Source organism: Coffea arabica, chromosome 1e, assembly GCF_036785885.1.
Source record: "Coffea arabica cultivar ET-39 chromosome 1e, Coffea Arabica ET-39 HiFi, whole genome shotgun sequence".
Classification (NCBI taxonomy): domain Eukaryota; kingdom Viridiplantae; phylum Streptophyta; class Magnoliopsida; order Gentianales; family Rubiaceae; genus Coffea; species Coffea arabica.
Window position 1 is genome coordinate 44105435 of NC_092311.1, and position 22120 is coordinate 44127554.

General features: G+C 36.9%; 3 protein-coding genes across 6 annotated transcripts; all 3 read right to left on the bottom strand.

Moving 5' to 3' along the window:
• Positions 1-88: 88 nt before the first annotated feature.
• LOC113705397 (uncharacterized) lies at positions 89-10506 on the bottom strand. 4 transcript variants are annotated; one of them, XM_027227247.2, is made up of 16 exons: positions 10349-10506; positions 10130-10241; positions 9338-9406; positions 9028-9189; positions 8858-8931; positions 8028-8130; positions 7515-7557; positions 5916-5978; positions 5104-5333; positions 4078-4198; positions 3885-3988; positions 3532-3645; positions 3285-3455; positions 2321-2464; positions 2098-2243; positions 89-402 (listed from the first exon to the last, which is right to left on the bottom strand). In XM_027227247.2, exons 1-16 carry the CDS (start codon positions 10410-10412, stop codon positions 251-253), a joined length of 1872 nt encoding a protein of 623 aa, XP_027083048.2. In that variant the 5' UTR covers positions 10413-10506; the 3' UTR covers positions 89-250. The 4 variants fall into 4 exon arrangements, with proteins under 4 accessions (XP_027083048.2, XP_071913218.1, XP_071913220.1 ...); XM_072057117.1 differs by lacking the exon at positions 9338-9406; XM_072057119.1 differs by lacking the exon at positions 3285-3455.
• A 2680-nt stretch (positions 10507-13186) lies between these two features.
• On the bottom strand, positions 13187-15289 carry LOC113705407 (probable aspartyl protease At4g16563). Its single transcript, XM_027227257.2, has one exon. The coding sequence runs from the start codon at positions 14906-14908 to the stop codon at positions 13490-13492; it is 1419 nt and encodes a 472-aa protein (XP_027083058.1). The 5' UTR covers positions 14909-15289; the 3' UTR covers positions 13187-13489.
• A 3337-nt stretch (positions 15290-18626) lies between these two features.
• On the bottom strand, positions 18627-22120 carry LOC113705414 (uncharacterized). Its single transcript, XM_027227268.2, has 4 exons — positions 21739-22120; positions 21519-21641; positions 19864-20082; positions 18627-19196 (listed from the first exon to the last, which is right to left on the bottom strand). Exons 1-4 carry the CDS (start codon positions 21907-21909, stop codon positions 18807-18809), a joined length of 903 nt encoding a protein of 300 aa, XP_027083069.1. The 5' UTR covers positions 21910-22120; the 3' UTR covers positions 18627-18806.

Below are 22120 nucleotides of genomic sequence, written 5' to 3' on the forward strand. Positions count from 1 at the left end.
GAGGGCAGTGGCTGCATTCTTACTCCAAAGAACTAGAGATTTTTATTTTCATCCTAACTTTTAAAACTTGAAAGGACAGGCCAAGAAATGAAACAGCAAGAACAAAGTAAGATGAATGTATAAAAGGTCAAACAATTCAATCACAGTCAACATTCTTTACAGCTTTTATGTATTGACAAGTTGAATGTCTCTAATCTCCGCAGCTTTACCATTCATTAAGATTTGAGCAACCGTCCTTCGAAAAAAAACGCTAAGGATCCTGGTCATAAGGGCCATCTGGGTCGTATGAAGAGTCAAGTTTGAGAATGGATTTTCTGTTCATTTTCCGTTCATCCAGCAGAGAAGCATCAGCAAATCGTATCAATGAAGTATTTCCTCTCAAATCCAGATGCTCTACTTTCCCTAATCAATATCACAGACAACACAACGGGGTCAAAATGAAACTCTCATCAGAAAGAACACTAAAACAAGGTCAGTAGATATCAAACATCTAAATGCTGGAAAAAAGAATGCGGTGCTTTTTGAGTGGCTAAATTTTTATCCATGGGTATGAGAAAATCCTCTAGAACTCTAGTAAGACAATTTTGGGAAGCATGGGCACCGAGTGGTGCTGCAAAAGATGGTTTTCCCTGCTAAAGTTATGAGAAATAGTCGTGTCATGCAGGAAACAAAAACAAATTTACGCAGAGTCTTTGAAAGAATGCTGATAGTTAATCAGGAAATAATAACTCGTGAAATGAATGAAGTGACGTCACTAAGTGAGAAAGGGTTGCTTTCTGTAACCTGGAACTTCACTTAAAAAGTCCCAGCGCGATGGTATTGAAGGATAGTTTCATTTTAACATTATAGATCAGCTTTCTCAAGGGTAATGGCTGACGTGTACACCTTTCTTGTATTCTTCGATGAAGAAGAAGCACAGAAGGAATTTGAAGAAACCTAGTAAACACTGAAGAGAGCAGGCAAACAACAAAACGCTGAACAAGTGTAAAATCAGTCACAACAAAACTAGTTTGCTGGAATTGAGTGCACAATGTTTCCAGATTGCTACCCCTCCATCACACCCCCACCCCAGCAAAAAAAAAATTATAATAATATAATTAGGTGGTAGGCTTGAGGCTCAAATCCTCCAATAGAAAGAGTTCAGTGACAATTGTGCGATCTCAACTACTAAATTCATACTAACCTATCCAAAATATTTGCAATATGTAAACGTAACCTTCATAACTTATGGTCAGTATCTGGCCATTGGAAAAGAAATAAGCCTATGCGAATAATCACCTTGTATCAAGATGTTAACTTTGCAAAAGATATATTGGTTGGATATCTTGATAAAGTGTCAGAACCAATCAAACAGGTTCCAATTAAGGCTCTCATTGGCAGCAAAAAATGTCATTAACTATTTTTTTCAAAATTCCCTTTATGCTCACTCTTTTAAAATCGTCTGATACCTCCATTTAGAAAGATGTACTCCCCTTCATTAAGATAAAGTTTTCTGAACTTCATTTATATTAACTCTCGCTTCAAATCTTCTGATACATTCATAAAAATGATCAGCCACTTAAGTGACTTGGGATCCTGCCATAGTGGCTCAACTCTATGCAAAACTTGCCACCATGGATGTCTTATCTCTAAGTAAAACTTTCTGAGCCGGAGATAAAAAGGGATTTTACAGCTCTACTGCCACAATAAACTATTGAAAGGAGCATAGATGTAGTGAGAATGTGGTGTTCACCATACACAACACTTTGACAGGCCTCCTATCCGTGGTTCTGGTAATTATGCAATTTATTATCTTGTAAAGGAAAACTCCATACAGGATTATAAAGCATGAACTTAGACAGACTTGAGCCGTTATGAACCACCTTTTAAGACCACAATTTCTTCTTATATGTGTGAAGTCCTTAAAAGCTTCTTCAGGAAGTTGTGATGCATACCAAGACTAGACTTGATTAACCAAAAAGCAAATATCAAACAGAAAATATGTAACCTGACACACATATTTCACGGCCATGGCATGTTTAGTTCAAACAACTCACGGGGAAGTATGATGTATCTATTGTCCAGCACAACAGAATAACCAGAACTAGAAGAACATACCTCTCATAGCTTTCAAGGTGGAGCAAATGATTGACAAGGATTCCACAGGCATGGAATTACATCTGGCATCGATTGCAGTAAGTTCCGGAGCACATGAAATGAGCTTTGACAGGAAATTTGCAGTTTCAATCCCACCGTAATTTTTGCTGTATGAGGTAACTCAGCATGTTAATTGTATGCACAAGGAATAAAAAATGTAGGGACAATAAGAGAGCCACTGAACCTGATATTGATGTAAACAAGCTTCAGGTCCCCCATTATTTCATCTTGTGCTTTCTGAAAGCCGGGAGGACCAAGATTAATATCATCAATGTCAAGGGATTGAAGCCCCTTAGAGAGAAACTTTCCCAACAATGCCCCAATTTTGCTGAACAGATATATAGTGGACAAAAGCATGAAAACGAACACCCATCATTACATCTGGAAGATATCTTGAATATATATACTATAGTATAAGCAGGCATAGAAGACTCGATCTGAAAAATATACACGGGTGAGGGATACCATCAAAAACAAATGAGAAAGAAGGGCATCACAAATTCATCAAGGCACAAGGTACTAACGAGGGACAGGATGGACTGATATGATTGATTCTATATACAACTTTTGCAGCACTAAGAACTTAGAACTAGTCAGAAATTTCACTTTGTGCATCCACCATAGGTTATTGCATCTCAGTGTTTACACTAATAACAGCTAGGATGGACCAAAAGTTAGGTCAACATTAATTCACCAAGAAGCAACAAAACTTTAGTATAACACGTAAAAGGAGCAGATGGTAAATTGAAGTATGAACACAAGAATAACAGGCCATGTCAAAAATGCTTAGAAGGCAAAAATGAAGAAAAAACTTCAATGAATTAAGGGAAGAACAGGCACTGTAATATTTCAAGAAAAAGAAAGCACTACACAAAACCTAAGACAAGCAGAGAGAAAAACAACTTGGGTCTTCATTGAGATTTATCAGAGCCAATATATAGGGAAAATATTCTGTTATCATGACGTGGACCAGATTGATTGGAAATTGCATGCACAACTCCCATAATTAAGTTCCAAGAGAGAATGAAATATCAATCAGCCATCAGGTAATTCCAACCAAACCATGGTTTCAGCATTCCCTGCCAAGTCAAATCGGGGACTGGTTTGATGTTAGTTCAATGAAAGCATGAAAATTCATGCCTACAAACCTTCCAAGGTTATTCTCTCCAATACAGAGGGAGGTCAGTGGCTTCTTCCATCTTGACAGTACATTTAAAAGTTGACTCACACTGTTGAAAGTAAGCTCACATTGTCCCAACTTCAGATCAATGAGCGAAAAAGGTTTCTCTGACATCTCAACAAAATAGGGCATCATATTCCTATAGATTGCAAAATACTGCATTAGCAGAAAGCTAGTACTTTAAAACTGTTGAAAGAATGTGCCAGTCTACTAACTTGATTCCATCATCCTCAATAGGATTATCACTTAAATCAAGACTCTCCAACTTAGGCATGCAAACCAGCGCATATTTAAGAAAGTCTACGTCATCTCTCTGCAGATTATTGTTCCTGAAATTAGAAAGAAAAAAAAATCAAAGAATTATGTAAAAAGCAAAGGTCTGATAAACTTTAAGGCAGCCTCTACAACCTCATCGTTACACTGTGGATAAAATGAAAGACATTCCATGCTCCAGACATTAATGTGATATCCCCTTGTCAGGTCTATGGCTAATTAACTCCAAGAAAGATTTCATTCATCTTCAAGAAATTTGAATATTTACTAATCATCAGGAGATAATGTCATGTACCTTAGATTTAGCACCCGCAATGATTGCAATGACTTGCCTATTCCTGAAGATAACTGCTTGCCAGGTCTAGACGTCCATTTAAAATGGGATGGCCATCCAGACATCTGCACTTTGCATGTTAATATCCTTAAAGGCTGATTGTCAACAGAAATGTTTGTGGTGAAAATCATGTGATACGTATATTAAAACTTACATAGTTTTCTGAAAGGTCCAAAGCAGCTATATTAGACGAAGAATCAAAGAGGACATCCAAAATCATTTCCACAAAATTTCGACGAAGGTGGTCATCAGATAAGCTTAACGAAGACAAGCACCTAAAGAAATAAAAGCATCTAAGAATTTCAAACTACTCATATAAATTTTCTCAGTTGACATGCACCCTGATGGAAACCTTGACATGAACTTTTAAAGGATGACTAGCAATGCATACAGATTGTTCACTCTGACACTAGAGATCAAAAGTTCTCCCTGCCATTATCCTAGTTCAATTCTTTGACCAAAACATTTTTTAAAATTTATCTACCTCAATGAGGAAGTGCCTACAAACAAACAGCAACATGTTTAATTCCTTTGAGAGGCACGATGTTTTTCACAAATCCAATAACAAAGAAGTGAACCAACTAAGTATACCATTATCTTGGGAACACACTCTTGCTACGACGGACTTTGACTAAGCTATCCAAGTTTCTTGCCTTCTTAACCAGAAACTTTATGAAGTTTAAGCAGCAGTCCCCAAAACGAAGGCATATTATGTTCTTCGATTCATTCTTGAGCTCATACATAAAATAATATTGCCTTTCATCATATCCATGGAAAATTTAGAAATTTCAAATGGTAGCTCACTTTAACTTTCTTCAGTACATAAAATAACTCAGAATCTGACCATTGGGTAATACTGATGATAAAAAAATATAATCTACCAAAAAAGCTATTATCAAAAAGACTTGATGGAATTAATTATGAAAACCTAGATCATCCCTTAAACGTGGTAAGCAAAGAATAGAAAGATGACTCCATCACGAGTGTATTGGCAATGAGTACAAAACATGCACAATACAAGAGAGAATGATAAAGAAGTTTTCAAAACAAAGCCTACTCATTGACAGTTAGCATGGCTGCATGAATCTCATTCTGTGCGAGCGCACGAGAGGGTGTGCGGTGTGAGAGAGAGAGAGAGAGAGATCTTTAAAAATACCGAAGAATGCAAAAGACAAAGTACCTCCCTGATGACAAGAAAGATGCCAAACCAGCAGGTAAGGTAGAAGAACTTGTATCCAAAAAATTTGATATCCTGATTGAGAAATGTTCTATTCCGTGTGTCTTGAGACCTTTGATCCACAATGAATCGCATATAGCATCGATAAATGATGTTGAAAGCTTGCAATGAACAAATTCAATAGATTTTAGAGTTTCACTGTTTTGCTTCAGAAGTTCACATATGCCATCAACCTGTCACAGAAAGCAGCCAGTTAAAAAGATATTAAAAATGTACACATTAGATTTCTGGAAGTTTATTGCCAGCGCTGAATACATGAGACAAACATGAAGGAAAGCACACACACTTAAAGGTCAATAAAATGAATATGCCACTTAATTTCAAAAGAAACAATAAAACGACTGGCCAACAGAATCAATTTAACCTTGATTTCAAAAATAGAGATGAAAAAGAAAGTGAAAAGAAAATTAATTACATGATTTTGTTTTTCTTCATTTTTCTGGATAGCGTAAGCTTGCTCTTTTCTAACATAACCAACAACCATTTGGTATCACATAAAAACCACTATTATCAGTGCAACGCCCTTCGGTTATATTATTCTAATTTATTTCACCAGTTCTAGAAACCACTCTGTTCTACTACATAACCTACCAAATATTCAGCATTGTAAACACCAAATGTGATGATCCCCTTTTTAAGGAAATATGCCAGCAACCCTTACCATTTTATGCAAGCATGGAACAAAATGTGCTTAGCTCATAAAAGTTACAAAACACTTGGAACCAAAAACAAACATCAAAACTTACAAAACTTACATGATCCTTCAACTTTATCCAGTGTATCTCCAAAGTTTCCAAGTTACTGGTCCTTAATAAATCCTGCAGATATACTCATGATCAGATATTCCCCAAGGAGATGAAAAGATGCGTCAAACTGTCAATCAGATTCCGTCAAGAGCTTTACCTAACATTGATGTACAACAGCCTAATTTGAAAAGCAAAATTCATATACTTTTTAGTGTACATTTAATAAATGGTAAATGACTTTTCCTGCAAACAACAGGATAATCATAGACATGTAATCAGGCAGGCATAGAAAAATATGCAGAATGTATCACTCTTAGTTCAGAAGCTAAATCAGCTTAAGAATACTTGGACACATTCATTGCATTTACTAATTTCAATTCAAAATTAATTACCTCATGTACGTACAACTACTGAATAAGTCATTTTCTTCTTACACAAGATATTGATAGATTCATTCACTCATATTCATTTACAGGGGAACACATCTACCATAAAATGATTTGGGAACCATGTTAATCTGCCGATGGTCAAAGTTAAAGCATTAAAAGACATCTCAAAGTTCACAAAAAAAAAAGGAGCACACGGTAGCAGTAAAGATGACTTCCAATCATGAAGTCAAAATCTACATTTAGAAGATACCAATCCACACAAATACAAGATTATAGTCATGACAGGCATTCTAGTTAAAGCTTCAAACTCTATGGCAGCTCAGGATATAACAGGGACATTTTAAAAGAATTTTACAGCTAATAAGATGAAACAACAAAGACAGCAAAAGAATTTCAGAATCCTGTAATGGAGTAAAATTAGAAGCAATTATAATGAAGTAGGGGGAGAAAATTGGAGTTTGTTTACTTAAACAAGCTGCAGGAGTCATATTGATTCAGAATTTTATCACGGTGTTAGGGATGCCACTGGCACTTCTATCATTTGCTATTCTTCAGCATAACTATCAAATTTTCTTTTGGGGCCATTTATCTATGCCAGTAAACAAAGTTCGTAGCCTAAAGAAATCTAATCTTTTTATGAGGCAAGATACAGCTAGAAACTTCTTTGTCAAATGCTCTGTTTGGTGCTCAAACAAACCTAGCCTTAAGCTCCTTTTGGCATGTTCCAGTCTGAAAGGGCAAAATAAACTTTTTCAAAAACCAGGAAGCTCTTCCTACAGAGCGCACTCCCTCTTTCCTCAATGTCCACTACAAAGCTCAAAGGAATCTACCGTACTATCCTCAATATTACTCAGGCCACCAAGAATACCGCATTTTACTCAGTTTTAATGTGTTTTCGCATACTCAGAGTCCATTTCATCTATACTAATTATCCTTCACTACCAAAGCTACTTAGAGCTATATAGGTTCACTAGCTATTCTTGCCGAATCACCCTGAAAAGTTTTGAATTCTGTTTTCTTACTGCATATCAGAACCAATTATATGCCAATAATTAACCTACAGTACCATTGAAGACATTGTTAAAAAGGATCTACAACATTGCAATGGCCTTTTATGTATGAGTAAAGCAAGGAAACCAAAATTTTAAACAAACACCTCTAACTAATTCATACAGTATTTAACCAAAACTATCAATCTCACACCGTGAATTTAACTTACACAAATTTCTGGAAGGCAAAGAGCACTGGGGAGTCTCAGGCGTCTGCAACAAAGAAAATATGGACCGATGAATCTAACTCTCAAGAGTTTAGCACCAAAAGAGCAAATGATTGATACATTATGTGCCAGAAAACATACTTGTGCTCTAGTCTTTCATTTTTCTTAGCAGTAGTAGCAATTAATGAAAACTAAGTATACACAAGAACCTTTATCAGCCTTAAATAGATCCCACCAGAGTATATGCCATTGTTCTTGAGATATCGAGACAAAAGTCACATTGGGTTTGTTCTCGGTTGATTATTTTAGCTGATCACAAATTGTGATTTTAAATAATCAGTTTTTGTGATGTTCTCATATGCTTTTGTGTTCAGAATATAGATTTTTTAATAAGCAAAAAAGCTAAAATCCATAAACAATCAAAGAGTAGCTTTTACAAATTCTGATTATTCTCTACAATCACTCTCCATATTCAGATTTTGCAAAATCTAAAGCAAGCGAGAACAAGGCCAAAACCTGGCATATAATCCAAAATGTTGGCAGTGATCTGAGAACTTTGAGTAGTCACATGCTGAACTGTTCATATGCTCCCAATACCCTATGCATCTTACTATGGTAGCTGCATGGACCAAAAGCCATGTATTTTAAGTGGCTCTCTGTTTTGACGATTAACAGATTCAAATAAAAATTATAAAACAATTTAAGCATTTGACGGAAAGTGAGCGATAGAAAAGGAAAAACATTGACGAAAAATCGCAATCTTATACTCCTCAGTAAACTCGATAGGGGCTCAGTCTGACAGGGACTTAAGTTCTTTATGAGCCAGTTAATCAAGATAGATAATCCTTCTAGCCATGAGAACATATTTAATAGAGGAGCCTTAGAAGAGTTTCAGCAGGCGGTTACCAACCTTAAGTTTCACCTAAACAGACCAGTTCACTGCTGAGATCACAAGCACGTGCAGAGGAAGAATTCATGTCAACTAGAATGTCATTTTCAGCCAAAAAAGTTCAACATGAAACCAGGATCCCAAAAATAAGATTAGAGATGTTACCATACAATATATAAGTATTACAGAAAACATATCTTACAATCACAGGCGGGAGTCAAATATGAAGGCAGTGTTAAAGCTATCAGGTTTTCTCGTGAATTCAATTTTCAGCAGTTGAATAATCAGTATGTAGGCTAAGACCCACAGTTTTAACCTACTACAACTTCAAAAATTAACCAAGTTCATCTATTAGGCAAACTAAGTGATATGCTCCCTTGATCACTAAATCATTTTAACCAAGAACAGAATGCACAAAGAGCAACACTCAAATTTAAGAAGACAAAACCATGCATACCTGGGATTTTTATCACTCCAATTCCATCACTAAAAGAAGGGATCATTGCTATCTCTGCTGCTGCATCGAGGCAACTGTTCTCAGGTTGACATAATAAAAGTATAAGGATTACAGTGACACAACAAAGGACAAATTATTCTAATAAGTCCCATTCAATTAGATGTAAATACTTCTGTAAATGTCTCTCCCAGTACATCTGCTGCCAATCATCTCTTAGTTCATGCTTTGCTTCAAATTGTTTTGCCAACCAACTAATTGAATGAATCTGAGCACCACAATCACCCCAACGCACCTCATACAGCTTCTTCCATGCTCCCTCAAAGTTCAACCATCTGCCAGGTAATGCATATGCTGTGAGACTGGCAAACTTCTACTTATTCTTAATCATTTTTATAGCTCTATTCTGAACATCCCTATAATTCAAAATACACATGCAAAATATTATTTAGATAGATCTACAACCAAATCTTTCTTCCAGACCTCTTACGCTTCCTTTGACTTCCAGAATTTTCATCCTGAGGTCCACTAATGCTGCATTCGTGGGATGGCCTGCACAAAAGGACTCATATTCTTGTCATGACATAAGTCGTCTCTTTGCATAACCGCTCACCAAGAACAAATGCAAACCAGGAAGAGCTGAGGTAAATTTTCCATCATTTATCAGCTTGCCAGAATAAGTGGTGACACCATCTAACTGTTTTACAGCAGCTACAACCATATTCTATTAGAATTATACTTTTAATACATGACCAGAACTCAAATGAACAAGACACGACTGAAATAATAAATTTTCTCCAAATTTTCCAGAAAATTCATTCTTGGTTCTCGAGCATTTGCTTCATTTGAATCATCGTCACAAAGCCCTTATTTGATTTCTTGCAGTAATAAATAAATTTCATTAACCTACATAAGCACCGCTTATGCCATGATCCCGTCCCCGCAATGTGTCTAAACATAATAGAAAAGGCAACTATTGAAAGCCCCTTTGAGTGATTTGGTTTCACCTCCCCCCCGCCCCCACCCCCCCTTCCCAACCCAAAAAACCCCCCAACAAATTTGCTTTCTATCCTTTCCTACCAGGACAGTTAAAAAATCTGAAAATTTCGAAATTTCACTTCGCAAATTCAAAACTGACAAATACATTCACTCATTCGCATAAAAACACAAATACATCGAATGCTGCTGCTACAACTATTACACATATCATCAAATTCACGCCGCTATACACACAAAACAAATAGTAGAATTAGGAATTTAGAAACATATACTGACATGTTTCTGTGTAAATTTTCCAAAGCCAAAGGAGTGAGGCGCGGCAACATCGAATCGAATAGTTCAGGTGGAATTTTATACAGAGTTGCCAGAAATTCATCATCACAACCTCCTGAAATGCAGAATTAATTTATATAAAACAAATTAGAGAAAAAAATTCTCAAGGCTGAACTGAAATTTTCATCGGTTATTCAAACTATGATGAAGAAAGCTGATTACCGCGTAAAAGTTCATCGACAATTAAATTCAGGCATAGACTAAGCAGAGATGGAGCTTCCGCCATTTCTTCTCAGTGAGTACGCTACTATTTTGAAACATACGACACCGTTGGAGCTTTTCTGCTTTCTGGAGGTCTTTTTCATTTTGATTTCCATTTTTGGTGACAGGAGAATTTACATATTTGGTCCCTTAAAACTATGAGGTTATCAGTTTAGCATATTCAACTTTTGGATTTGGAATTTCTCCTAGCTAGTTAAAGTGACTGAATTTTTCTGCAATTCAGTCCACCAATGAGGGATTTATGGAATAAAACTTAATGGGTTAACACTTAAACAACCATCAATTCAACATTTGCTAAGAAAAATTTGTGCTTATGTACACATCAATTTGTATATTTTTTTGGGTAAATTATAATTTATCCCCCTATGGTTTAGTTTTTTTACATAATTTTCTCATGGTTTCAAAAGTTATACATAACCTCATCATGGTTTGGATTAAAATGTTAAAATAACGGAAATGATCATCCGTAACGGAGTCACCTAAAATGTCAATAATACTTTTATGTAAAGTTGAAAATTATTTATTAACTAAGAAATGTTATGTGTATATTTTGAAAACCATAAGGGGGTTATATGGTAAAACATTAAATCATACGGGTTAGTGTATTAATATGTATTATAAGGGTAATTTCGATATTTTTAAAAGTTTCGTTACAAATGACCATTTCCGTCAGACACTTTAATATAAACTATGATAGGATTATTTATAGTTTTTGAAACTATAGGGAGATTATGTAAAAAAAAAATACTAAACTACAGTAGGATAAAGTATAATTTGCCCTCTTTTTTTAGATTTTTCCGGTGAGTGCACAAACGTGTCAATAGATAAAACACATTTTTTCCATCCATAGCATAAACACTTGTGTCGGTTGGCTCTTCACGTTTACGCGCGCCTTTCTTTTGACTATGTTCATATCGTGTATTTGTGCTGAACAGTAGTAATTGCATTGCTGAGGCTCGTCTCATTTCTGCAAGTACTTATATTGGTGGTGTTGCTTTATATAAAGAATGTCAGTTTTATTGGTGGTATTGCTGAGACTCGTCAGTTTTATATATAATCAAATGCTTCAAAATCAGAAGAAACTATTTATTTGGCAATTTTTTATTCCCGCAATGATAACAATTGTATAACTTATTCTATTCTAATCTATTGAGGAGGGAAGTCTAAAGAAACTTGTGTGTTAGGGACTAGTAAGTATACAGACTTGACTAGATCAAGGAGGTGTTATGACACCACTCTTGGATTTTTTTCGCTACAAATGAAGTCTAAGGAGACTTGTGTGTGTGTTAGGGACCAGTAGGTATACAGATTTGACTAGATTAAAGAAGTGCTATGGCACCACCATTGAATTTTTTTGACTACAAATGGAGCCTAAGGAAACTTGTGTGTTAGGAACTAGTAGATATACAGATTATACCAAAAAGGTGTTATGACAACACCCTTAGATTTTTTTGCTATTTGAACCCCGACCCAGAGCTCATCAAGAGGGACTTAAGTCCTCCCTGATGGCCAGGGAACTGGAGTGTTTATTTGGCAATTGATATGGTACCAAAATAGAAAGGGGGAAGAGAAACAGTTTGGTCCTCTTTCGGGCCAAGATCACGACCTTTGTCTGCGGAACAGAAAAGGGTGCCATTATTTCTACTATACTCGCATTTAGTAGCTAACTGAAAACTCCCAAACTCGTACCACTATTAGGGGTCCATATTCCCCACAATTTAAGTGCAAGAAAGCATTCTTTTTTACCAAAAAAGAAAGTTTATTCCTCCTTTTTTTTCTTTTCTTTTTCCCTTTTTCTGGTTATTCATGAGCTACAGCTGAACAATTCACGATAGTTTTTGTCCATATGCCATGATTTGGTGCACAAACTTGGTAATTGGGAGCCATATTGGTGTCACCAGATGGCAAGAAAACGTTAATTATTGAGAACTTTGAACGGTACACTTGACTTTATTCTTCTTGGTGGGAATAAGGACATGAGGCAGACAATTGACTTTTCACAAATTCTGCAAAACGAAGTTTCCTAGCATCTCCTCTTGTAAATTACACAAATTACTCAGACAAATTATAATTACAGAAATAAGGGGTTTTAAACGGTACAAAAGTTGGAGAAGGCCGGATAAATTGGTAACGTAAGAGGCATTATAAATAGGAGGTCATAAATTCAAAATTTTTCGATGGGGAAAAAAAAAAAAAAGAGTGCAAAAGTAAGATATGCTATTTCATACATTTATCGCACCTTTACATTATCTGCTCCTACTTTCTGATGGCCTTAAAGCAATCTTGGACATTGTCGTCATCCTTAAAAGTTCAGATTCCAGGATCAGATTCCTTTCCGAAAAAGCACACTTTTCTGATGCCCAGATACAAAAAAAGCTTTATTTCTCAAAAGAAAATCTAATTCTTCTGTGTTGTTAACTTTTTACCAGCATACATATGCAATTTTTCTTGTCACAGGCTTAGAACATAATAAGGAAAATGACCAATACCGTTGACAAATCCATCTCTCTCTCTCTCCTTTTTTCTTTTTTCTGGGTGGCTGCTTCCAAAAATGCATGTGCTGATACACATGAAGGAAGCATTTTCCAGCAAATGGTGGAGCCATTAGGAAAAGTGCAGAACTTTGTTGGGACCCCATGCCAACTTATATTGTTGAAATCCTTGTACACTGTCCAACATTTGCCTCAGCTTAAGATTGCAAATTCAAAATCAAAACAATTTAGTAACGTTAACTTGTTGAATTACACCCAAAAATAAAAAGAAGAAGAAGAAAATGTATGATTGAAAATCTTATTCAATAGATTAAAGTAAAAAACATGGTGCTTCTTCTCATACGTCTGTCTACACCAGATGTCAAAACAGATGCCAATTGTCCTACAATTGCACATGCTGCTTTCGTCAATGTAAAATGGTTCTTGTAGTTTCTCTCTTTGCTTCTTCTACCAAAGAATGCAATTCACTTTTGTAAAGCACATAAAGATTATTAGATAAACCCATGCTCAACAGGATAATCACACTATCTAGCTAAGAAATTATTTGCAATAATTGTCATTCTCCCCCATTTGCTGCTTGAACTTTTTGTCACTTGCAAGATTGTTGCCTGAACCCAAATCTCTCATTCAGAAGATCATATTCCACGTTGTAATTTTGCATCTGAAAGCTGCCCAAAATGATTGATGGCCCTGTTGTCAGGGCCGGACCAATATTGTCTGTCACCATAGTCAGGCAAAGAACCTCATTACCACCAACAAATGAGAAGTAATTGGCTAATGGCAACTTCATCTCTGCACCTCCCTTGAAGCTGAACTTCAGCTCAGGCAACACTATGGAATCATGCCCAGAAAGATTGAAACATGGCCTTAAACCTGTTAAGGACTCGATATTTTCTGCTCTTCTGTATAGTTTCACTTGTTTTATGAATTCACCGGCCACAACTTCAAAAACAGGTGAACTCATAAAGGTAAGCGTTGAGCCTGAATCGACTATAGTTCCACCACTGCCATCAGAATCAGGGGCTAAGTACTTGTATGGGATCTTTACTTTCTTCATTCCAACACTGATTCTCCTTAAACCGACATAGTAGTAAACCTGAAGTGCACTTTTCCCAGCCACAATTGGGTTTTTAGCCAACGGGGTGTAGCTAAAATTTTCAGTCTTTTTACCAGAATTGGAGTCACCATCCAACACCAAGAAGCCACTCTCGCCAGTGTCATCAAACCTGCGAGAGAGAAGACAATAAGAGAACTTCTTGAGGCCCAATTGGCTTGGCAATGAGGCAGGTCCCCTTCCAAAACCAGCTATTCCTGCTGGTTGTCTGGATGAGAAAAGAGAGCAGCCCACAAGAAAGTTTGGAACTTTCTTGTTAGGCAAATCCAGAGTTTCAACAATTGCTATTCCACCAGTTGAGCCTGAACCATAAAGAATAAGATAAGGTGGACAGATTTGAGTGCAGTTCTTTGCACTAAGCGATTGGCATTCGCCGCAACTTGTCTGAGGATCAAAGTTTGGATGAATCCAACTGCATTTCTTATTCAAGCATCCAACAATCTTAATTGATGATGATTGTTTAGGACTGAACGAAGTGATCTCCCGTGCGCCTGGAAATGAACAGTTTTTACATTGGTATCTTTTGGTACATGGAAACCAAAGAAAGTCACTACCAGTATCCATGACGAGGGAGATTGTCTGAGGTGGGGTGCCAAAACTGAGTGAAATTGAGTAGGCACCATAGCTGTGAGGCAGCAGAGGAGTAGTGCTGGTGAAGGCAGTACTGGATAGTTGAGGATTTTTTATGTGGTGGGCTCTGGCTAAGGAGGCTAAAGCTAGATGAGAAAGCTTTTGGTACAGATCTGCATATGAATCTGTGTTGGAAAATGAAAGAGGTATAGTTATTGGGGTGGGTGATGATGAGGAAATCTGCAGGGCTTGCAATAGAAAGACAAGAGAGAAAAAGGGGAGAAAGCAGGAAAAGAAAGACATCGTTCTTGAAGTTTGTGCCATGATTTGGAGATCAGAGAAGATAAACTAAACCAATAATACAACTACTACAAGACTGGTGTTGTATTAGTACTAGTAAGAGCTGTATTTTGTTGTCTCAAGTAAAGCACAAAAAAGGGCAATAAAGCTTAGGCTATTGGCTGATGACAAATGCCACAATGCTGCCTCTGAGGTTGCACAACTGTCCTCTTGCATGTGTTTTAGTGTTTGTAGCCACTGAATCTATATGCTAACCGCAAAGTTGAAAAGGGGGCTTAATGATAACGTCGGTGTGGTTGAAAATCTTGGGAACCTGCTGAAAAGCATTCAATGTTCACCAACTTAGGCATTTAGCCGTTGTAAATACTGTTCAAAATCAAGCAGTAACAATTCTAAAGACTCAAACCCCAATCCTGCACTTTGTTTTACATATTTAGGCTGAGAAGAAAATGAGAGTCAAGGGTTGAAGTCTGCTCTTTACATTTGGCCATACTGCATTTATAAAGTAGACATAAATATGCTTATGCTCAATATTAGTTTTTACTGAACTGATGAAAACTCAACTTCCATGCATACTTCTCTATCATGCCTAACTTCAACATCACGTTCATTAAAGCAGCAATTGATGCCGCAAGTGACTAACTTTGAACAGATTTGGCGATGAAGTTCTTGTCCGAAAGCGCAATGGGATAATGATTACCCAATTTAGAGATTTCTTAAGCTCATTGGTTTTGTTAGTTAATTTGTTTAGTTTGTCTATATTTGTGGCACTGGGGATATCTCTAGCCTATAGACTTTGGAGGGTCTCAGATAACTTTTCAAGATCGTTTCTTGGGGTATCGAAGATATAAGATTTAAAGGATTTGGTTGAATGTAACTCTCACATTAGCTGTGTATGCAAATTAAAAATGAATACTGTTGGAAGCATTGTGCGTTAGGTATAAGAGATTGTTTCACATGTGATTCCTCACATTGTTTGGCTGGTTTTGGCCATGGACCATGGTAAGTATTTATAGCAATTAAAACCCCAACAATACAAAACGGGATCTCTCACTTACGTTTCCTCCCCAAACCCGAACCACCTAATACAACCCTCCTCAAAAGGGGAAACACCAAACCCGACCCTCCTCAGAAGGGATACGGCTAATCAAACAATAGTTCTTGTTGCCTTTTGCCACCAGCTTTTCAGCCAAATTATGTACGAGGCATGATTAAAGGAACTAAAGTATGTGCTCATGTGTATCTTGACCTTGCAGACTGATCATACCTTGTGATTTGGATGATTCTTTTCTTTGCAGTTTGCAAGTTACAATGAGGATAGCTTCAACTCTAAGTTTATCCTTACCCCTTCCCAAGAAAAACAGTTGTTATAGTGAAATTCATAAATCTAGCGGCATGCATTGTGGTCATGCATAGAATGATAGAGGTGCTAAACACTTTTAGAAACTTTAAGGCAAAAGCACTAATGGCATGTGAAATTAACAAGCAGCATCAACAACTATCTATCTATGCAACAAATTGCTTCCGAAGTAGACAAACTGGTGCTTCACAAACGATCCCATGTATCTCTTCACCGGATATAGAAGACAAACAGGTAAAGGATCATAGGACCTTCCCGTTTGGATTGTTTTTATAGAAAAATGTACTGTAACTATTTGATGTATATGAGATAAAAAGATAATTAAAAAATGTGTTTATGAAAAACGTTAAAACTTTTCTTTAGAAAATAGCAACCCAAACAAGACAAAGAGAGAATTTAAACCATATCAACATATCTTGTACATGTGCCTCCTTAGTCACACAGCAGTGCCTGTGCAATTTTGCGTTAGTCACTGCTTGGTTTGGGCTGATTTACCTGTTAATAATGTTCTAAATATTGCTAAAGTTAATGAACATTTCTTGGCTTAGTAATTACATTTTCATTAGGTTCTTTTCCTTGACTCTTTTCCATTGTCTTCTCTTAATCCCACTTCCTTTGAGAAAACGCCCTACCTCAAGCCATTACTACCACTGCACAAGGCTTGCACACCTCCCAGCTAGCTAGCACCACTTTCCATTGTCCGCCTGTGCTTTTTTGTGGTGAATGTAGCCTTTAGCAAGAGTGTGGCCATCTTTTTCTCTGGGCAATAGTAGACAAGCTACTATTTCGTCTATAGTGCAAATTGCATCACACCAAAGCCCGTAACAATAGCCTAAAACATTTTATTATTGCTTGAGGTTGATGCCACGATGCCCATGCCACAATTGGTGTTGGACTATTGGGTACGGGAGCATGGGTTTAATACACATACACGTGAACTGTCAGTTTCAAGCCGAGCTGGGAAATGGAAACCTACAACCGTTGCTCTTTGTCTGCTACTACATGAGTTCTCAATTTTGTTCCCAGTTCATTCCTGTAGGGGATATGGGGACCCTTCACCTTGATTATTATGCAGTAAAAGAGCGTTGAACCAAAAACTCAGTACCTCTGTAATGGTATTTATTACAGCCTATAATGAGCAACATTGAATTGAAGTGGATAAAACTCAAAAGTTGCAAATTAAAGTGAAGTTAGCTATGCTAATCACTAATTTGTTTTTTATATGGCAAAGAATTAGTAGAAAAGATAAGGAAAAGTCTTATTCTACTCCTTTAATTACTGACACGATTCTACTCCCTTTAATTGGCCAAAAGAATCACCAAAGCAACTTATTTTTGATGAGTTCTTTATCGTTAGGGATGGCAATGGGGATGGGCATCCGCAGGTGCCCACCCCGCGGAGGGAGTAATGGGGCGGGGGATAGGGCAGGGCGGGGGCGGGTATGGAGGAATTTTTTCTCCCCCCATTTTTCTTCCCCCATTTTAAATGGGGGGAGAAAAAATTAATATAAATAAATTTTTTCTCCCCCGCTTCAATTTATTAATATAAATAAATATAATATATTGTATAATCTAATAATAATAAATTTAGAATATTTGACAATTAAACATAACCTATATCCCATTTCTATTCAAATTCCTAATTGATATTTGACACAAATATGTTATGCATTTTATGAGTATTCCCAAATATTATCTATACAATCCAATTAAGTTTCTTAATTTTCTTGGTGTTTTATTTCAACATTTTTCTTTTTTCACTTTTTCCAGTTTCGTATTTTGTTTTATTCTTTGAATTTAGTTTTGATCTATTGAATAAAAACTTCTTAAAAAAAATAAATTATCACCCACAAACACCTGCGGGAAAAGCAGGGTGGGGCGTGGGGGGAACGAGGCGGAAGTGGGGGGAGTTTTTTTTGGTAATGGGGTGGACCTGTTGCCATCCCTATTTATCGTTTTTGCATGGAGGACCAGTTGTTCTAAAATTGTCAAGTCTACACCATGCCCCGACAATATGCTTTTCTCTATCAAAGCTGGAAAACTAGGGCATTGTTTGGATTAAGGGAATGGGACGGAAAGTAAAAGGGAACAACGAGGGAGTTGGTCTTCTGTGTTTGATCAATATTTAAGGGGAAAGGGGAAATAATAAGGAGCAAAACGGAGAGAAACGGAAGGAATGATGAGCTCTTTTTAATATACTCTCTCTTCCTTCCCCTTTCCAAGCAATATATCTGTCTGTTTTCTTTTCCTTCCTCCTCTAATTGAATTAGCCTATCCTTCTTAACTTTCTTTTCAACTGGGGTAGCATCATTCCATTCCTTCAATCGCTACGATGTAACAACTCAATTAAATTGAATGAGTGACCAAGCTAATAGAGACAAAGTGACAATAAGAAGGTAATTTCAGCGCAGTTATTAGAAATAGCCATAGAGAATTATACAGTGGAGAAAAACAAGAGAGTGTAGTAAGAGACATGCACCGAACCAGAATACAGAGAATCAACAGGAAATGAGCTTCTTCTATCATGCCAGAAACATCCGGAATACCTAAAATAAATATATGGTTAATTAGTCTTTGCCATTTTTCTAGCCAGAAACCGTTCCTTTGCGGCAGTTAACGCGTCCTGATTTCTTTTATGATGGTTATCTCTTGGTTGTTCACTTACTGATGGTTCATCTTTGGCCTTTTCATGTTCGGAAGCTTCAGAAGAAGGATTGGCATCTCCATCGTTAGACTGTTCCCTTGGAGAACGTTGACTTTCATTTTCATGCCTCTTAATCTCCTTAGTTGACTCAGGTTCAGAGTTTGGCAAAGGAGGCACTTCTTCAGGTGATCTGTTTACAGGTTCGTCACTCTGCTTCTTGGGCTTTGTAAACTCGGCCTTACCCCCACCAAAAGCAACATTGTTTCCAAGGCTGAAGTAGAAGTCGGTCAAGTCTGTCTTTTTAGTAACCTGGAGCATTAATGAGTGACTTCAAGTTTACTGATATTGTCCAACAAACTTACAACAGAAAGTCAGAGAACAGGAAGATCAAGGCAGACTATGCACAATTGCTACAAAAATTGTTGTATTCAATTCATTCAACAGAAAGTATAACTCTGATGGTAGTGCATACAGACGACGTCAGTTAAGTTTACACTACATCATCAGGTATAGAGACTTGAGAGAGAGAATCAAAGACAAAACTTCAAATTACAATCAGCAAACTAACATCTCCAACCTAAAAAGACACTGTAAGTACCAATTAAGTGCAAGATTTTACTCCCAAGAAAGATAGCCACTTGAAAGTCTAGTCATGAAAAAATCATTTAGTAACAGCAGCCAAGAAAATATGCATGCTCAATACAGTACTCCTACAACCCTAGCGCCCTCACACCCCCAATGCCCCATGTACAACAAAACAAAAATAATAAAAGGAGGTATGCAGTAAGAAAAATCATTGAACTGGCACTAATCTACAGATTAGATAAGAATTGCAAGAAATGATATAATAAAATTAATGATCGCCATTTACTAGTGACATCCCGTATCCAGTAATGGGACATAAACATTAATTCACAATCTTAAGCGTGAACAAACAAAATAATGCCAAATGAAGAGTAATGGAAGTGTGGCTTACATCCTCTTTCTCTTCTCGCAGTTCCCGGAGACGCTCTTCCTCCATCCATTTAGCCTGCTCCGCAAGTTTCTTTTTATACGCAGATGTAACATATTTATCTTTGTCTGCATAGAGGTGGTCTTCTTGACTTCTCTCTTTAGCAAGTTTTCTCTCATAAACTACCTCATGTTCTCGTTCTCTTTGTTTTGCCTTTTCCATTAGTGTTGTAATATACTTAGGCTGCAACAAGAGACCAAATATACGTAGGAACAAATTCAAGGTAAGCAACAAATTTGAGTATTAGTTGGGGAAGAAAAAACTGAGACGAATGGAAAACAATACATACACAATAACATCTAGGAAAGGAGACAAAACCTTATAAAGGCCTTATTTCTTTTGAAGGAAAAAAAATAATAGATGGAAATACAGTTTTTAATATCTCTAATCATCACATATTCATAAACAAGGCGGCTCCATAAGCAAGTAGAAAATCACTAATGCTACTACTAAATTCTTCTTACTTTCAGCAGAAGCAAAATATTTATTCACATAAATTTATTCCAGATACATTCATGTGGCTGCAGAAGAGCACAAATGCAGGCAAAACAGAGACGATAGATGATCATGTAGTATATTTTATGTTCCCACTCCCTCAATACTCTCCGTCTCATCACCTCCACATGATCCTCACACTGAATACTGGGGTGTAATATTTGCTCTTTTAGTATTCTGCTTGCTTCTCCTTGATCTATTGGCAATGTTGAACAGAAGAGTAAAGATGCTAAAAAGAGAATATCAAAAGGTAAGTAACCGCTTGCGGTAAAGTGAAATATTACTCAGTTTAATCCAATGTTTACTCACATGCTACACCCCAACTCACCCCCTGGAAAACAAATACCATGTGGAGGGGGAATTCGCTCCCTTATGTACAGAGGCACAATTTGTCATTCTCCTTAATGTATCACCTTGGGTGCTCTAGATGGTTGTAATTTTTGCCAGCCCAAGAGTAAATAGTAAAATTTAACTCATCCAGTGGATTACTAAAGTTCTATTTAGCATTTCCATGCAAACTATTAAAGCACTAGCTCATCTTAACATCTTGTTGGCAGGCTGCAGGGGAGTGCCTCGCTTATATAATAGAATTTATAGGCCCATGGATCATTTGGTTGCAGACATTATTTCTTTATTCTACTGTGCAAACTACCTTGGCTAGATGCTTGCGAGAATGAGATAGGGCATTAATCTGAACTCTTCAACTACCTTCTTCAACACTAGTCCCTACCTTATTTAAACAGCCTTGCACTTGATCACGTCCATGAAAAGCAACTGCTAGTTCCCGAAATCAAACATGGGCAACTTCACACTATTCTTAATATTCAAGAACTAGCACAAACTTTCATGTTCTTTTGCTTAGTTGAGATCACGAGTAACCAAGATTATCTTACTTGGCAGTTCTTCCCCACAAATTACTGCTATTAAAATAACCACAAAATAATCAAAATGCTTCACTATGAATGCTCCTTAAACAACATATAATCACTTGAATTCCAACTTCCACCAAACCACCAGAAATTTGGAGCTAATTTAGAGCATTAATCACTCAGATTAAGCAATTAAATAGAAAATCAAAGCCAACAAGAAAAAGGTAAAAACTTCATAACAGTGAAAAAAATTACCTTCCTTTCCTGCCGATCATTGGCAACAGGACGAGCAACTTCATGCTTCATTTGATCATAAACTCCATCATAATCAAACGCCGAGGGATCCTCTTCCAATGCCTTCTTATACTGCTCCTCAACCTTCAGTTCCCAAAGAATTCATAAAATTCAGGGAAAAAATAAAAGGAAAAGCTTCAAAACAAATTTAAAAAAAAAAAATTCTAATTACAATACTCACATCTCTAAGAGACTTGTTTTTGTAGGCTTGCCGCGAAATTTCAGCTTCAACGCGGTTATCGTCGTCGTCGTCGTCGCGAAAGCCGAGGGACTTGGGAAGAGGAGGTCTAGGAGGAAGTTTCTTTTGTTGCGAGGGTTTCACCCGAAGTTGCAATCCGTATTTTTTCTCCATTATTCGGCCTTCGTAATTAATTGTAGCTAATTTTGTTTCCAATAGCTATGGAAGAATTCGAGGGTTTTTAATTGGGAAATTACGGCCCTGTCCGGCGACAATTGGGGAGCGCGAAAGCTGAGGCTGGTGTCAGTGATGAAGTAGCTCTTCTTCTGAGTCAAAATGACCGAAAAACCCCCGCTGGCCGGTGAATATATACAGGGACCACGGG

What these genes read in the sequence shown, in the direction of transcription:
- LOC113705397 (XM_027227247.2), bottom strand. Translation starts at nt 10,412, where the DNA reads ATGGCGGAAGCTCCATCTCTGCTTAGTCTATGCCTGAATTTAATTGTC. An exon ending in GAAAATTTACACAGAAACAT is followed by an intron (nt 9,407 to 10,129) that starts GTCAGTATATGT and finishes CCTTTTGTGCAG; the next exon opens with GCCATCCCACGAATGCAGCA. An exon ending in TCTTTCTTGTCATCAGGGAG is followed by an intron (nt 4,199 to 5,103) that starts GTACTTTGTCTT and finishes TTATTTCTTTAG; the next exon opens with GTGCTTGTCTTCGTTAAGCT.
- LOC113705407 (XM_027227257.2), bottom strand. Translation starts at nt 14,908, where the DNA reads ATGGCACAAACTTCAAGAACGATGTCTTTCTTTTCCTGCTTTCTCCCC.
- LOC113705414 (XM_027227268.2), bottom strand. Translation starts at nt 21,909, where the DNA reads ATGGAGAAAAAATACGGATTGCAACTTCGGGTGAAACCCTCGCAACAA. An exon ending in AAAACAAGTCTCTTAGAGAT is followed by an intron (nt 21,642 to 21,738) that starts GTGAGTATTGTA and finishes TGGGAACTGAAG; the next exon opens with GTTGAGGAGCAGTATAAGAA. An exon ending in ATGATCGGCAGGAAAGGAAG is followed by an intron (nt 20,083 to 21,518) that starts GTAATTTTTTTC and finishes CTCTTGTTGCAG; the next exon opens with CCTAAGTATATTACAACACT.